At 36.5% G+C, this 16,737-nt stretch overlaps 1 protein-coding gene across 4 annotated transcripts in view; it reads left to right on the top strand.

Annotated features, from left to right (window-relative positions):
- The window catches only part of SNAP91 (synaptosome associated protein 91), a 145,006-nt gene that overhangs the window by 71,533 nt on the left and 56,736 nt on the right, over nt 1-16,737 (top strand). For all 4 annotated transcript variants that reach the window (XM_042939273.1, XM_042939272.1, XM_042939271.1 and 1 more), the window contains exons 10-13: nt 3,148-3,218; nt 8,172-8,199; nt 12,063-12,172; nt 14,281-14,399. In XM_042939273.1, the coding sequence (XP_042795207.1) occupies nt 3,148-3,218; nt 8,172-8,199; nt 12,063-12,172; nt 14,281-14,399 (328 nt within the window). The remainder of the gene's footprint in view (nt 1-3,147; nt 3,219-8,171; nt 8,200-12,062; nt 12,173-14,280; nt 14,400-16,737) is intronic.

Raw genomic sequence — 16,737 nt, 5'->3', positions numbered from 1 at the left:
GAATTCTTACAGCAAGGTGGAGCAGAGGAATTTAATGGACATCATTTTGGTTGGAAAATGCACAATAAATACCAGTGTGGTCATCTGTAGCCCTCTTTAAATAATTGTGCATATAATATCATCAGAACTGCATTTAAATGATTTATGAACATCAATGAACTTTTAACAAAACATTCAAAAGTGCTATATTGGGTGAGAAGAAGAATAATACAGTATCAGAACTGCTTCTTAGCACTTTCAAATGGTTTCTGAGATCTAATGATGAAAAATTTGAAGGATCTTTTGGTTGCTTTTTTTCCTGTTTGGTTTTAATGATGCATTAGAATCTAAAGTATCTGAATTGTAGATGAATGCTTCCTTTTTGATCCTGGGCTCACAAGTCGGATTTAAATTTGTTCCAAGAAAAGGATTTTCAAAATATCATTTCCTGTTTGGGGTGTGTATATGTGTATGTGCATTCCAAATTTAAAATACCTCCGTTTATGAAAAACATCTCAGGTTTTCTTATTAGGAATTCTGGTTGATCTGAAAACTGCTGGTAAAGAAAAGTTAAAAAAAAAAAACAAAACACAACTGTCCCACTGATGAATGGATAACTGTGATACATTGCTATTACCTGTTAGCTTTCACAGGCTGACTCTGGTCTTTGGGTTGGTGTTTTCCACCTGATTGGCCCGTTGACTTCAGCATTTTTAAAAATAAGGAACTAAAGATAACTGCTAATTGTAGTTTGTTATTTTAAGTTCCTTTTCCAACAGCAGAGGTATTCTCAAAGTTTTGTTCCTTGGAAATTTGACACCGTTTTTGTTTATTTGTCTACTATATGCCAAGTTCTACTCATTGCCATAGATAGAGTTAAGGCAGCTGATACTGCTACATTTGTGAATATTGCTATCAAAATTGTTTTTTCCTCCAAAAACACTTGAGGAATTTATTTCTATTACACTTCACATGTCCTTATAAAAACTATAAATGATGAAGCATTTTTAAACCTATAAGATAAAATGCTCCAAATTTAATTGTATCTGCAATTCATTACAAAATAACTCCCCTTAAAGACAAAAGTCAGTTTTGTAGTCTGCTCTTAGTAAAAAATTGTTTAACTATTACGATTTTTGTGACTGGTACTTTATTTTAAACTTTTCATCCTTAAATTATGAAAAAACCTTGCAAAAAGAATGGAATTGCAAACTGTCCTCTGGTTTTTTGGTTTGTTTGTTTTTAAGAAACTAAGGAAGTTTATAGGTGAAAACACCACCTCTTTCTTTGTTATCCCATATTGTTCTGTTTTGGGACTGTAAGTAGCACTTGTCTTTTTAAACCGTTTTAGAATCACATTTTCTTTACTTTGCATTTATCATTTAGAAGACCTATGTCTTATAACCAGGGAGAGGTTCTGTGGCTTGATGTATTTTTTCCTTACTACAATCCCAGTGAAAAAAAATAGAAATATGAAAATTTTGAAGTTCTATTCCCAGGCTTCCTAGGTTCCATTGTTATGGCAATTATAATAATAAGTATTATGAAAATTAGCATGATAATGTTGAAGTTATTGGGTGTTAGTTTGCCTAAAAATTGTGAGGCTCTATTTTTTTTCCTTTTAATAAGGCAATGCATATTCTGTTTATTAAATGAACATGTCTTTATAGTATAGTGTTTGTTCTATAGAGCAAAATTTTCCTTACATCTTAAATTTTTACCTTTTTTAAACTTAGAGATATACTCTTATTTGCAATTTGTTGGAATTTGTTGAGTAAGTCTACTGTCACCTAAGTTATATTTTTAAATCATAATTTTTATAATTTTCTAAATTTACTACATCCCCTATAATCATTACTCTTTCTTTTCTAGAGTCCATAATGTTTTAGATAATGGTCACAGGTCTGACTCTTTCTACCCTACCTCCATCACTTTGATGAAGTTAATATTTTTGTTCACTTAGTAACTTATATTTATAAATTTACATGTTTGGCTCATTTAGTAATTTATATATATAATAATCATACAATTACATATATAATAACCACATAATTGTTAAGATGGCTCATGAATCTATTGGTGAAATGAAAATGGTATTAGATATCTAGAACCTTTAAAATTAAAAAACTTTAATAAGAATTTTACTTTGTCATTTAGGTACAATGTAAAATGTACAGTTGTTTGAATTTCCTTGAATTCTGTGAGCTGTTTTAGCAGTTAGCATATTAAAAGTCTTCAAAATCAATTTCATATTAATTTGAAGGCTGTTAGAATTTAATGTATCTATAAATGTAGTTACATATTTCATTCGTGGAATGCTGTTCTTTGAATGCTTATGCTGCTATTAAGGTCTAATTTAGGTTAAAATTATTTAAAGATGACATTAAATTTCTAATGTTTGAGGAATAGATGGAGTGGAATATATATATGAACCTCATATTTCTCTTTCTAATATACAGTAAATGCCATCACTTTGTATTGCCTAAAATGTTATTATAAAAACAGTTCAGGTACCTTTTAATAAAAGAGTTAAATATATTAAATTTGGCAATACACAGTAGTTTAACATTATCATATTTGCTAAAGTATTTATTATGTATATAAATTAAGTAGCTCAGTAATAAGAAAATCTTAATTGTTGTTGACTATTAAAGTTGTATTCTTTTCTCCACAACTATCACTTACCCCCCCCCCCCTTTTACTTAATATAGTAGCAATTTTTCCTAACATGTCAGTCAAACAGAAATAAGTGAGAGTTTACTGTATTTTCAAACCTCTGTAAGTTTGTGTTTGGGCACTTATATTTCTTACTTAGATACAAATACCTATTCTTTTTTCATGTGGTCTTATGGAAATATATGGTTAACTTGATTTGAGTTTACTGCATATAAATAGTATCATAGAAAAGTCTATCCAATGTAATCTCTACACTGAAACCATGCTGTAGTGCTATTTGTTATGCAGTGGGAGTAAGTATATGTACGATGGCCTGTCTGAGATTCCATGGAATTTAAATATTTAAGTGCCAAAAGACTTGGAATGAAATCATCTCACATATGTATTGGGGTCCACCCACAGAACTCCACCATACAAAGTTACAGTGATGTTCCAGTGTATTTACTTTGAAAGAAAGCAATGCAGACATTTATTTTTACTTTCTTATTGTAGGCTCCCAGCAGTCTTATGGAGACCCTTGAACAGCATCTAAATACATTAGAAGGAAAGAAACCCGGAAACAAGTACGCATTAGTTGTATATTCTAAATAAGATTAAAAATGCTACAGTCGTCCTTTATAAGAATGAGATATATCATGCTACCATGTATACTACTACAGATTTAGAGTATGCTTTATTGTAATTCTTCTAGGTTCCCTCAAAAACCCCATTCATCCCATTGACTTGTGGCAATGTGACCCCATGTATAGGCACTCTTTCTGCAGGCTCATGCAGCAAATTAGTAGGTTGTACATAGGTTGCCTGAACTTGCTGACATATATACCTGCCCTTAGAGGGGATTCACAATATACCGAAAAAGAGTTGCTCATGTTTAAAAATTGAGGCTGTTGTTATTGGGCATATGAGTAAAGCAGTTTCACAGGTAGCCTTGAACATTCTTTTACACTGCCAACCCTGTTGTGAAAGAAAGCAAAGCCCTCAAGTATAGTTTTCTGCATTTTAGACTCTCCTTACTTGAACCATTCAGCATGGCATACTGCTGACATTTTGCTCAGACATCTTTTTCATACAAAGAATAGCAATCAGCAATAAGTCCAATTTTACTGGATTTTCATTATCTTTGTGTTTGGGCACATACATTTTTCACTATTTTTACTCATTGCGTGCAAAAATGTCCAAGTTCCAATTTTTTTTCTCTTCTCTCTAGCAAGTATCAAACTGGTCTATTCACCAGACCCTGTGCTTTTCAGTCTTTGTGCCTTGCTCAAATTACAGTTCTGCTAGTCTTGGATACCGACCTTCCTTGTCTCCGTGTGTGTAAATCTTACCCATCCTGGGAAGGCTACCTCATTAAGCCTTCCTTAATCATGCACTACTCTGTGTTGTGGCCATTTTATTCCCACATATGTGGTTTAAATAGATTTTCTGAATCTAAAGTTCAGGGACTGTTTTATACCTCATTATCTCCACCTATTCTCTCTACAGAGTCAGCTTGAAATCTGTCTTTGTTGGTCCCAGCTTTTTGTTTATTTCATTTAGATTGACAGCAGAAGTTAACAGAGATGACCTATGAAGTGATCATTGCAGGGCTGTATGCTGATGATGGATTTTGCCTATGATATAGTTATCAAAATGCAACCTCTTTCTGCTTTCTTCTCTCTCGGCATTTGCCCAGAATCTAGATTCATGTCTCAGTGTTACTTTTTGCTTGTTGTTTCATTAGCTAAGTGTCATTTCTATCATCCTTTCCAAGTTACTATAAAGATCGTTGCATATTTTAAATTTTCAATGATAAACAGTAGTGTAGGAATCTCTCAGGCAGTTATGGCAGAGCTGTTGGGTATGATGCATGGCAGGACTTCTCAGGGGCTCTGTCAAGGTTATCACCACAGTACAAGGTCTGCCCCTGCTTCATCGTGGCCATGGATGATCAGAATTTTGTGGATAAATTGATGTCAACTAAAAGACATGAGAGTACATTAAGTGACATGGGAGTATGTTAGATGACCACTTCCAGTTATTTCTGGGGCCACCCAGTATTAGAGTATCTAAGAAGCCAAAGGAGTTGTATAGGATTCGAGCAAAAGGAGGCATGAAGCCTAAGAAATGTCCCTGCTCCTTTGATAGAAGGACCTCCAACTAAGGAAATATGCACATCCCCTGGACTTAAAGCCTCTCCCTTGGGCAATGCCTGATACGTATTGGTGAAAAGTCAGCTGGTCTGTACTCTTACCCTCCTCAGGGTCCCCCACACCCTGCACAGAACCACACTTTCCCCTTGTTAAATCTGCCAATGCTGCAGTCAACAGAAAAGCAGCCTATAGGGTGAATTTTATTAGCCCCAACTTCAAGTCTAAATTCGCCCCCTTGTGGCTGCTGCAAACTATTTTTGGAAAACTTAGCTATGTACACATAGTCACATTTCTAAGAGCAGGGAAATAGAATTTCAGTGATCTTCTGTTTTGAATTACCTTTGGCTGAGCATAATGTTTCTCTCTCCTTTAAAAATCATTTTATGCTTGTCATATTTCTTTTCTGAATTGGCTGAGAGACTGAATATGAACTTGTCTTTTGCTTATTCCCTATTTTTAAAATAAATGAACTATAGTAGTTAACTGTTTTCTTCTTTGTATGTTTGTGCTTACCTGGGAACTTAAGTGAAGGGTGAGTACTACATTGAGTGGCTTTTTTGCATTTGGTTATTACTGAGAATGCAAAAAGCACTCTTAAGATTCCACATTTGGTATTTAGAACATTTATTTAAAACTGATTTCTGTCAATTTTACACATCTGTGTTTTTTCATCATACTTTTTTACTTGTCTCCCAAGGTGACTGGCATAAATGGTTTTGCTTTATTTTGGTCTTCTCAGATCAAGATTACCAGTCTCTCTTAGGTGTATTACTCTTAGATTTTGGAAATAAAGGTTTTTTTTTTTTTTATTTGATTAGTAAACAAAAGATTTTCCCATGGCATATGGCAGGAATGCCAAAAGACAGTATTATAGAGAAAATTAAAGTTGTTTGTCTTTCAATAGCAGTATAAAATTATTCTAATCTCTGAGTCAAGGAAATGCATACAATGCCACATTTTTAAATGTCTACCATAAAAATATGTATGCTCTTTATATTTAATGGCTTTTATCCACTGATACTTATTTTTGAAGTCTTATATAGTACTGTGTGATATATTTGTATATTTTATGTTTCTGTGATTCCATAGAACAAAAGAGAAATTGATTTTATTTTATATGTGGGTTTACTAAGTGTTGAGGGTACAGGAAACCTGAGAAGTCTGTTGTAATTAAAATTGTTTAGAAGACGTAGATAGGTTTTTCACATCTGTTTTTTTTTTTTTTGTCTCTGTCTACCATCTATAACCAAAATTATGTAGAGATTATTATTGTGAATAAAACATAACAAAATGTCCTCATTTGATGGCTGACTATTAACATCTTGGAAGTAAACCTTGGCATTTTCTATGTTCGTCATAAAAACCCATGGATTTGTCTGTAGCATTTCACAGAGTTTAGGAAAGGACTGTATGGGTCATTCATTCTCTTCTAAAGTTATAATCGTGCTTTATTCTTCCCAACACAGTTCACTATGTACTAGATTTCTCTCATTAAAATTATTAAAATGAATATTGGCTTTTAGCAAATGTCATTATATAAAAGATTGTAGCATTTTCTTTTATAAAGGACAAATGACCAATGGTAGGGTATTAAGTCAATCAAGAAACCGGTGAAAGGAAGCAGTTTGTATGTTGTGTAAGAGAGGAACACACGTGCTGGGCCTACGTGTGTTTTTGTCAAGACAGACTGGAATGTGAAACGAGCATAGGCTGGGGCATCAGACAGACTTGGACTGGAGTCTTAAATCCACCATTAAAGAATGGTGAGGCTTGGGCAAGTTATTTGCTTCGCTGAGCCTTGAAGCCCTGGGATTTTAATCAGTAATTAATGATGCTTTTTAAAGCTATGGCCCAATGGGAGCACACCTCTGTTTCTGACCTCTTGTATGAAATCATGGCAAAGGCTAAGTATGGTCCATACAAAGAGACGTCACATTTCCTGACAGTTTAGTTTCACACAAAATAATTTTAAGACTCTTAGTTAATTTTTTTAAAGGAGTACATGAATGTATTTTTATTTTAAAATTCAAATGATAGAGAAATATCAGTGCCTGCAAAGTGCCAGGTGTTGTGTAAAGTGCTGGGGATATAAAGCAATGAGATGGATTCCCTTCCTTCAGAGAATTTAGCATCTAGTGGAAAAGACAGATAACTAAACAGACAAATAAGGTACAGTGTGGTAAGTGGGGTGATGGCTGGACAGAGACAGGAGCTTTTATTTATTTGCTTAATCCATGGGCTAATTAGAAGTGTCATTTAGTAATGGTGCTCATGGAGGAGCTTGGCAACCTGATTCTTTTGCCATTTATGGTATTTGTACTTAGGTTTGAGCATGATAATCTTTAAATAGCAGGTATTTGCAAATAAAGTTGAATATCAAAGTTATTAATGTGACATATAATAATACATTTCTTTTGCTGCATTCAATAAAACAAAAATTCATGATACTGTACAGAATTTCAGTTATTAAATCTCTGCTAATTTTGTGTTGCTAGTGCTACTTGTGATATTTCCTCTGTAGATGAGTAGAAAGCCACCCTGCCATCCTGAACGACTCTGACACTAAGCTTCCTATTGAAATATGTTTTTTCTTCACTTTGTTTTATTATTAATTTATTTTCCACCGACTTGGGTTGGTAAACAGTAAACTGTTGAGGCAGCTGTTTCTGAAGCACTTTGATAGAGATCATGTATAATAGTGCTAGCAGTAATGTCACTAAAAAATTTTTTTACTGCTTTCTAATTTTCTCACTCCTTTAGAAACAAGCATTGAGGTTACTGTTCTTTTTCAAGCTCCCACCACTTTGAACACGATAATGGGAATACTTTCCATAGATCGTTTTCACTAGAGCTGTGAACAAAACAAACCTCAGGAGTATACCATATGGAAGTTGAGACACATTTCAGACACAGGGCTCATAGGGATTTTTTAAAGTCTAGTGTTACTTTTATGCATCACAATTGTGATTAAATGAATCACAGTGTACCTCAATGAGTTTTCTAACTTTTTAAAATAGTACACCAGAGGGTTTTTTTTTTTTTTAATTCTGTAAAGCACTATATTCCCCAAGTCTTGGCAACATTTTTAAAATTCCAGTTTTATTTTTGATGAACACAGGCAATAATGATCAACTCAAGTTGCTAGAGATACACACAAAAAAACTTAAGTTTAAGAATCTCTAGTACTAGAAATTGAGTGGGTGGAAAATATTGAAAGAGGATGTCATAATTGAATGAAAGAAAAATTATTTTTTAAAAAATAGTTTGTCCATTACTAAAACATCTGCATATAAACGAGTTAGTACTTGACCAAGTGTTACCGAACTTAATTGCTTCTACAAATTTATTCACGTATATTCAGGGTTTTTTTTGGTTGCCTTTTAGATCTGGTGCTCCCTCTCCATTAAGTAAGGTAAGTTTGCTCTTTCTTTTGTTTTGACCATTTTAGCAATTTTTGAGTGTACAGTTCACTGGTATTAACATTCACTTTGTTGTGCAACTGTCGCTGTCATCCCGTTTCCAGAACTTTTTTCATCCAAACTGAAACTACACTTTCAACACTAATTCTACATCCTTTTCCTCAGCCCCAGGCAACCCCCATTCTACTTTCTGTCTCTGTGAATTTGACTACTCTAGGTACCTCAAATAAGTGGACTTATCCAGTGTCTGACCTTTTTTGACTGACTTATTTTCCTTAGCATAATATCTTGGGGAATTTATTTATGCTGTAGCATATGTCAGAATTTCCTTCCATTTTAAGTCTGAGTAACATTCCGCTCTATGTGTATACCACATTTTCTTCATCCATCCGTCAGCGGTCACTTGGGTTGCCTCCATTTTTTGGCTGTTGTATGTACATGTTCCTTTCATCAAAAACCAAAAAATAAAATCACCATGATCCGGAAATTCCAGTTTTGAATATATACATACTGAAAGAAGTGAAAGGAGAAAGTCAAACAGGTACCTGTCCTCATGGGTCCTCTATTAGGACTAGGTTTTTTGTTTTTTTTTTTAAGTAGGATAAATTTTCATACTTCTGTATTTCAACTGAAAATAAATGTAACATTTTACTAGTTACAAAGCACATGCATGCTCTGCATCACAGCCCTGTGAGATAAATAAAGCACATGATTTTATACATGTTTGGTTTAAAAAGTCAATTGTAGTTGGGTGTCTTTCTGCAAGCATGCTTTTTAGGCAGTCTACTATAATAATTTTAATAATTCTTTCACCTCCCTCTTTTTTGGTATATTGGAGGACACGATTGGGATTATCAATGACAATAGTATTTTTTTCCCCTAGTTCACAGCTACCATTGCACTTTTCGGGAAAAAAATGTAATAAATGTACTCTTTCATCTATGACAGATTTCCATTATGTGATTGCTGTTATTACAGACATGAAAGATATCATTATGACTGCAGTGGTAGTTCCCATACACCCTGTACTGTGTCAGTACCGGGCTGGCTGCCTAAGATTCCCTCAGGCAGCTCAAACAAAAGGATCCCTGGTGATTGTGTTATACAACCAGGTTTAAAATCATTATGTCTATGTGAAAAGTCACAATGTATGACTGCAGAGTAGAGTGTGGTAAAAATTATGGCATCATTTGGGATGATGTCTCCACATTTTGGCCAAATGAAATTTAATTGGTATTTTCTTTTTGTAATAACAGGATTATTCTGGTTCTGTTTCCCTAGCTCTCTCATTTCTTCAGAGCTTATAGTTACAAGGCAGTTTTTAATGGGTCTTTGAAGACCTTCATTTCTGCATTTATGTTGGTAGAGTCATTGTCATCATTAAGTTCTCAGTGGTATTTTCATAAACATCACTTTCCAAACTTATTTGCATGTATTGGTTTTAAAAACACTAATTTCTTTTAGAGGAGTTGTCAGTCTCCACAATGGATGACCTACAAATTAAATTTTGTTATTCCTTTATATTCCCTTGGTAATATTTCATATTCCATTTGAAAACTTTTAATTTTTGGTGCAGAGAAAGGCTTGAGTTAACCTTTTCTGAGCAACAATATCCATACTCGTGTGTTTGTCTTTCTTGACTGCTGAATGCTTAGCACTTGTGTAGCTATTGAATTGTGACTTCTTGATTCATGGACAGATAGTATCAGACAAATACTGTTTAAGTCTAAAACCCCTAAACATTATCTCCTCAGTCCTTTTTCTAAAAATTTATTCTTATTAAAGCTTTCTTTTAAAATTTTTTTTTAAATGTTTATTTTTGAGAGACAGAGCAAGCAAGCTAGAGAGGAGCAGAGAGAGGGGGGACAGATGATCTGAAGTGGGTTCTGTGCTGACAGCAGCAAGCCCGACATGGGGTTCAAACCCACAAACAATGAGACCATGACCTGAGTTGCAGTCAGACACTCAACTGACTGAGCACCCTGCCCCCACTGCCCCTAAAGCTTTCTTTAAATTTGGTCTATTTGAAATTAGATATCCATTTACAGCAGTATCTGATAGCCCTTGGTTGGTCTTAGTCTTCATGTGTTTTACTTGCTATTATATAACATTTCCACTTATAGAAGTAAGTATTGGTGGGCTGGTTTGAGATGTTCTATTAATATTTCCCTTGTAGATACATGGAGAATTAAATATAGCAAATAAAGAGAAATGGAATTAACAAAATTCTCAACAAAATTTTTTATTTTTAATATTAACTGACTATTAACTCTTTAAAAATCAGTCCAGGGAGGGGCACCTGGGTGGCTCAGTCAGTTGAGTGTCCAGCCTTGGCTCGGATCATGATTTCACAGTTTGTGGGTTCGAGCCCGGCATCAGGCTCTGTGCTGACAGCTCAGAGCCTGGAGCCTGCTTCGGATTCTGTGTCTCCATCTCTCTGTGCCCCTCCCCTGGTCACTCACACTGTCTCTCTCTCTCTCTCTCTCTCTCTCTCTCTCTCTCTCAACAATAAATAAACATTAAAAAACATTTTTAAAAAAATCAGTCCAGGGCACCTGGGTGGCTCAGTAGGTTGAGTGTCTGACTTCGGTTCAGGTCATGATCTCACCATTCATGAGTTCAAGCCCTGCATCAGGCTCTGTGCTGACAGCTCAGAGCCTGGAGCCTGCCTTAGATTCTGTCTCTCCCTCTCTCTTTGCCCCTACCCTGCTTGTTTTCTCTCTCTCTTCCTCCCTCCCTCTCAAAAATAAGTAAAAAATATTTAATAAAAAAATAAGTCCAGTGCAGGGCACCTGGGTGGTTCGGTAGGTTGAGCATCTGACTCTGGATTTTGGCTCAGGTCCCAATCTAACAGTTGTGAGATGGAGCCCTCTTTCGGGCTCCACAGTGAGCATGGAGCCTACTTGGGATTCTTTCTCTCCTCTCTCTGCCCCTCCCCCACTTGCAAATGCACACTCTCCCTCTCTCTCAAAAATAAACATTTTTAGGGGCGCCTGGGTGGCTCAATCAGTTAAGCATCCGACTTCGGCTCAGGTCACGATCTCATGGTTCGTGGGTTCTAGCCCCACATCAGGCTCTGTGCTGACAGCTCAGAGCCTGGAGCCTGTTTCAGATTCTGTGTCTCCCTCTCTCTCTGCCCCTCCCCCACTCATGCTCTGTCTTCCTCTGTCTCAAAAATAAATAAACATTAAAAAAAATTTTTTTAAATAAATAAACAATTTTAAAAATAATAAATAAACCAGTCCAGGACAGTAAGTGTTAGGTTGTATTTTACTTTTTTAGTTTTATCTTTGTCACATTAGGGACTGGATATAGTCAAGACACCCTTAAGCTGTCAGTGGCTTGAATCTTGTTTATGAATTGTTCTTTGCCATCTGTGAATTATTTTGAAAGTTAGATTTCTAGAATTTAAAGGCATCTGAGAAGACTTTATGTGAAGTCTGATTAAGATGTGAAGGAAAAAGAATGGGCTTGGTTTTATAGCAATTATTACAATTGATAATTTTTTTTTACTTTTAGCAGCTAGTGAGATCTTTCCTGCTAATTTTATGTTTAGGAAATATCATTTAGCCTTGATTTTAAATACATGACTAGAAGTCATTGCAATATTAAGCCAAATATTTTCAACATAATTTTATATAAACTACATTTAACTTTTAAAATTTGAAACCTGTTTTGTCCAATATTGATTGCTTATTATAATTCTCAGTTTCAAATTTTCTTGAGTTTTTCCCTCCCACAGGGCATTACCCAAAAATTGCCGTGAATGTCATAGGTCTGCAGAGTTGAAGTCCTGTTGCTCTGTGTCCTTTAGATTCTCATTTGACTAGAGTCTGTTGTGCATCTTCACTTTCAGTCTTCTCCAGCCACAACCGTTACGTCTCCCAATTCTACACCAGCTAAAACGATCGATACATCCCCACCAGTTGATTTATTTGCAACTGCATCTGCGGCTGTCCCCGTCAGGTTAGTTAATGAGCATGTAGTGAACTGTTTATTAATATTTTCATTAGGTTTTTGTTTTATTTTTGTGTGCTGAACCGCCATGTTTTCGCAAAATGAAATCTAGTCCTAGTAACATGATAGTTTGGGCTATTTTTAGGTTCACAAAATAAGTCCTTTGACATTTTAGTCACTTCCCTAGGCCTAGACTCTGAAAGCATCAGAGAGACCTAAGCTGTGGAAATCATCTTCTTGCTCATACATTTAGGAAAAGAGGTAGAATAATGGTACACACACGTAAATGATACGGAAAATGCTTTCTGAAATTAGCCTCATCTTGTGTGAAATTTAAAGGGTGTCTTAAGGTGCTTTAAAACAAAACAAAACAAAACAAAACAAAACCTTGCAAGTGTGGGCCAGTTAGCTGGTACTTATGAGGAACTCAGACACTGGTGGTAGGAAGAGACCATCAGGATCTTCCTAATCAGCTTTTATAGCACCTAAATGTCCTAACAGTAGTGAGAAAAGTGGGGATGACTGTGCACTGTGTACAAATCTCAGGGCTGCTTACAATGAAGCTCCAACTCAAAGAGGCCTCCTCAAATCATAATTTTAGGTCACCTTTGTTTGGTTGTTGCCTTGAGAGGATTGATAGTATCTGTGACTTATTATGGATGCCCTATATTTGGAGACCTGAATTTTGAACTAAGCAATAAACCCACATAAGGTACCCATGTTAACTATGTGTGTTACCCCCTGCTTGCTTAGTTCTGCTTTTTATAATCACAGACTTGGTAAAACCAAGTCCTTTTTGCATCTGTACTAAGATAAATTGCTTCTTATAAAAGCTTTGGTTCAGGTCTTAATGATAAATATGTTTCCCTATCCTGGCTCTTAGACCAGTTATATTTATGAAGTGAATATCAAAATTAGGCACGTTTCATGTGCTTTGAGAAAAAAAAATATGTCGAGGAATCCTGTCTTCGAAAGAAGATCACTTGAAAATCTAGTATGTGAAAAAGATAAAGAGGGAACTGCTATTTATGAGGAAGGGTGGGGAATCTGGCACCCTGGTGGATTGGTACCTGGTCTGGTAACCTCTAGAGCAGTGGGTTTCAAACCCGAATGAAACACCTGGGACCATGTTAAAATGAAGATTCTGATATAGCAGGTAAGAGGTGAGACTAAGACTTTATGCTTCTAACAGTGTCTCAGGATGTTACTGGCTTAAAGACCACACTTTGAATAGCAAAGCTCGAGGCTCCTCCTTGGAACTTCTACAGATGGAGGAGCTTTGTAAAGCACAGTGCCAACCAAATGAGAATAAAAAATACAGAAGTAAATTTTAGATGAGGCTTCTTATAGGCAAACTTGATATGTTGTAGTTTAACTTAGAAAAAGGTATTATTTTTATTTTATTTTATTTCATTTCATTTATTTTATTGTTAGTAATTATTCATTTTAATATTCTTTGCTTTCTAAATTCTTAAGACAAAATTTTTTTCCATATGAAACAATTTAGAAAATAGAGAAAAGGAAAAATGATTCATGATTCTTACTCTAATACCTTTAATATTTGGAGTACACTTCCTTTTATCACACTCATAACCAGCACTTCACATGCTACCCCATGGACATTAACATATTTAATAAAATTCCCCCTTAATTTGAGGCATTTAGGTTTTCTCCTTTAATTTCTGCTTTATGATTTGTTGAGTGACCCATTGACTGAGGTTTGGTTTACCTGTGTTGTTGCATATAAAACAAGAGTTGGCAAACTATGTCCTGTGGGTGAAATCTAGCCCGCTGTTTTTATAAATGAAGTTTTATTGGAACAAAGGCACATTCATTTGTTTATGTATTGTCTGTGTCTTATTTCATGCTACACTGTCAGAATGGCATAGGGATAGACCATCTAGCTCACAAACCTAAAAAACTTCAGCTTCTGGTCCTTTTCAAACTAGTTTACCAAGCCTTGGTATTGAAGAACATGTGCTGTACTTTCCAAAATACTCTTCTGTTACTGGATTTAAAATATCCAAAATCTTTCATGGTTTCTGCATCAGTATTTAAAAGCATCTTCACATTATAAAATTTTTAAATCTGATGTTCAAGTTGCGTTCTCCTTTCAGCACTTCTAAACCATCTAGTGATCTTCTGGACCTCCAGCCAGACTTTTCTTCCGGAGGGGCAGCAGCAGCCACGGCACCAGCACCAGCACCACCTTCTGGAGGAGCCACTGCGTGGGGAGGTGAGTGAAACCAGACAGCTGTGTCGTCTTTCTGTTTAGTTGTTTTTACTCAGGCTGTTACTGTTATACTTACCTTTAGTTACCCAAAATGTTGCTAGGAACTTAGAAAATGCCAAGAATGGCATCTATCGATTTAAGTATATATTGAGAGAGACAGAAAAAGTACCTATAGTACAGTTAAAATGTTCAGGTAGTCCTATGGTTTTTATTTTAAGAGTTGGAAAAAGGCAGTATTTTTCTTTGCTATTCTAAACCTCTGATTATTTTGGGGGGCACCTGCTGGCTCAGTCAGTTAAGCATCTGACTCTTGGTTTCGGCTCAGGTCATGATCTCATGGTTTGTGGGTTTGAGTCCCATGTTGGGCTCTGCACTGACACTGTAGAACCTGCTTAGGATTCTCTCTCTCACTTTCTATCTTCCCCTTCCCTGCTCACACTCTCACAAATAAGTAAATAAACTTTAAAAATAAAATAAAATTCTAATTATTTTTAATAATTGTTTTCTAGAAATTCAGGCATTAGAGAATTGGGTATTCCCATGAACAGCACTTGTAATTTAATTTGTTCAGGTGTAACCTCCTTCCTGGATTACTTTTATACCCACATTGGTTTTAATTCATAGTGGATTTGACTTCAGCCAGTTGAAATCTGGGATAGATAGATTCTTGTTTGTGCCAGAAAAGATCCATGCTAAACTAACGGAGAAGAAATTCACCTAAGTGCTTGATTCCCATTTTATTCGTGGATTGTAGAAAAATTAAACTTTTGTAAGTATTTGATTAAAAAGCAAATTAAATAATGAAAAATAAGTTAATTACTGCATAATTCTTAGTGCTGCACAGAGTTGGTTTTGAATACCTTGCACTATTGCACCAAACTATCAAAATAATTTTTTTAAGTTTAAAAGTGATTCGTACAACTATAGGAACAACACAGAGGGAATAACATAAGTAATGTAGTGTAACAGGAGGTGCCCCATCATAGCTCCCCACACACAGAAAAAGTAATTTGGCAACCATGCATGAACAAAATGCCTTTGTGGGAGCTTCGGGATCCAGGTAGGAGGTTGCAAAACCCCACTGGAGCCTAATACCAAGGGAGGTTGTTTTAAGAAGGCAGGCCTACGCCCACATAGGGGGCTCACCACCCTTCCTCCTGGCTACAGACCTGGAAACACCACCATGCCTCTGTGGACACATTTACAGTCCTGTTTGGCATTGGTCCTGCCATCAGCAACATCAGCAAAGGGACCTAGGAGGAGCCATGCTTGCCCTTGCCTCGGGTAACACGTCTGCTGACCTTGGTCTCAGCTGTCGATTCTGAAATGGCCTGTGACCCAGCTCCAGACTCTCTCAGTCATGGTCTGGGTGCAGTCCTGCCTGCACAGGAATCCAGCAAGAGACACACCTGTCTGTGCCCCCAGAGGCAGGCCCAGTGACCTTAGTCCAACCTCAGATCCTGAAGCAGTCCTGTGACTCAGCTCCAGATCTGCCCTGCATAAGGGAGCATTCCTGCCCATGCAGGGACCCTATGGGAGACAAGCCCATCTGTGTCCCTAGAGGCGGACCTGCCAACCTTGGTCCCAACCTTGGTCCCTTGCCCCCATGAGCAGCCCTATCATGTCCCAGCCCCACCCAGCTATGGTCCAGGAGTAGACCTGCCTGCCCAGGGACCCCGTTGGAGCCACACCTATCCATGCACTTGCCATCTTTGGACTCAACTGCAGACCCTAAAGTGGACCCTTGTCCCAGTTCCAGCACTACTGACCAAGGTCCTGAAGGTCCACTCAGGGATGAGGCAGAATCAGAACCCATCCAAGCCCCTGGCAAGAGGCCCACCAACCATGGACATCATAGTATACCCAGCAGGTAGCCACATGACCCAGCTCCAACTCCACTCACCTGTGATTCTGTTCTGATACTCTAGGCAATGTCATTAGCCCAGAGCAGGTGAAAGTCTTTACCTGCCAAAATGAGTCCTTGGAAGAGCTGTTTACTTCTTTAAATTCACAAACACCGACACAAGACTACATGGATCATAAAGAATCAGGGAAACAAACATGATACCACTAAAGGAAACTAGTAACATTCTTAATAACTGACCCTGAAGAAATGGAGATTTATGAATTGCCCGACAAAGAATTAAAAGTAATCATCTTAAAGAAGCTCAGTGAGATGCAAGAGAACACAAATAGACAACAAAACAAATCAAGAAGACAATACATGAATAAAATGAGAAGTTTAATAAAGAGATAGAGGCCATAAGAAAACCAAAGAAAAATCCTGGAGCTATAGAATATAATGACAGAACTGAAAAACTCAATAGAGAGCTTCAACAGC

Source organism: Panthera leo, chromosome B2 (assembly GCF_018350215.1).
Source record: "Panthera leo isolate Ple1 chromosome B2, P.leo_Ple1_pat1.1, whole genome shotgun sequence".
NCBI lineage: Eukaryota > Metazoa > Chordata > Mammalia > Carnivora > Felidae > Panthera > Panthera leo.
This window is presented reverse-complemented; position numbering and strand designations above follow the sequence as displayed.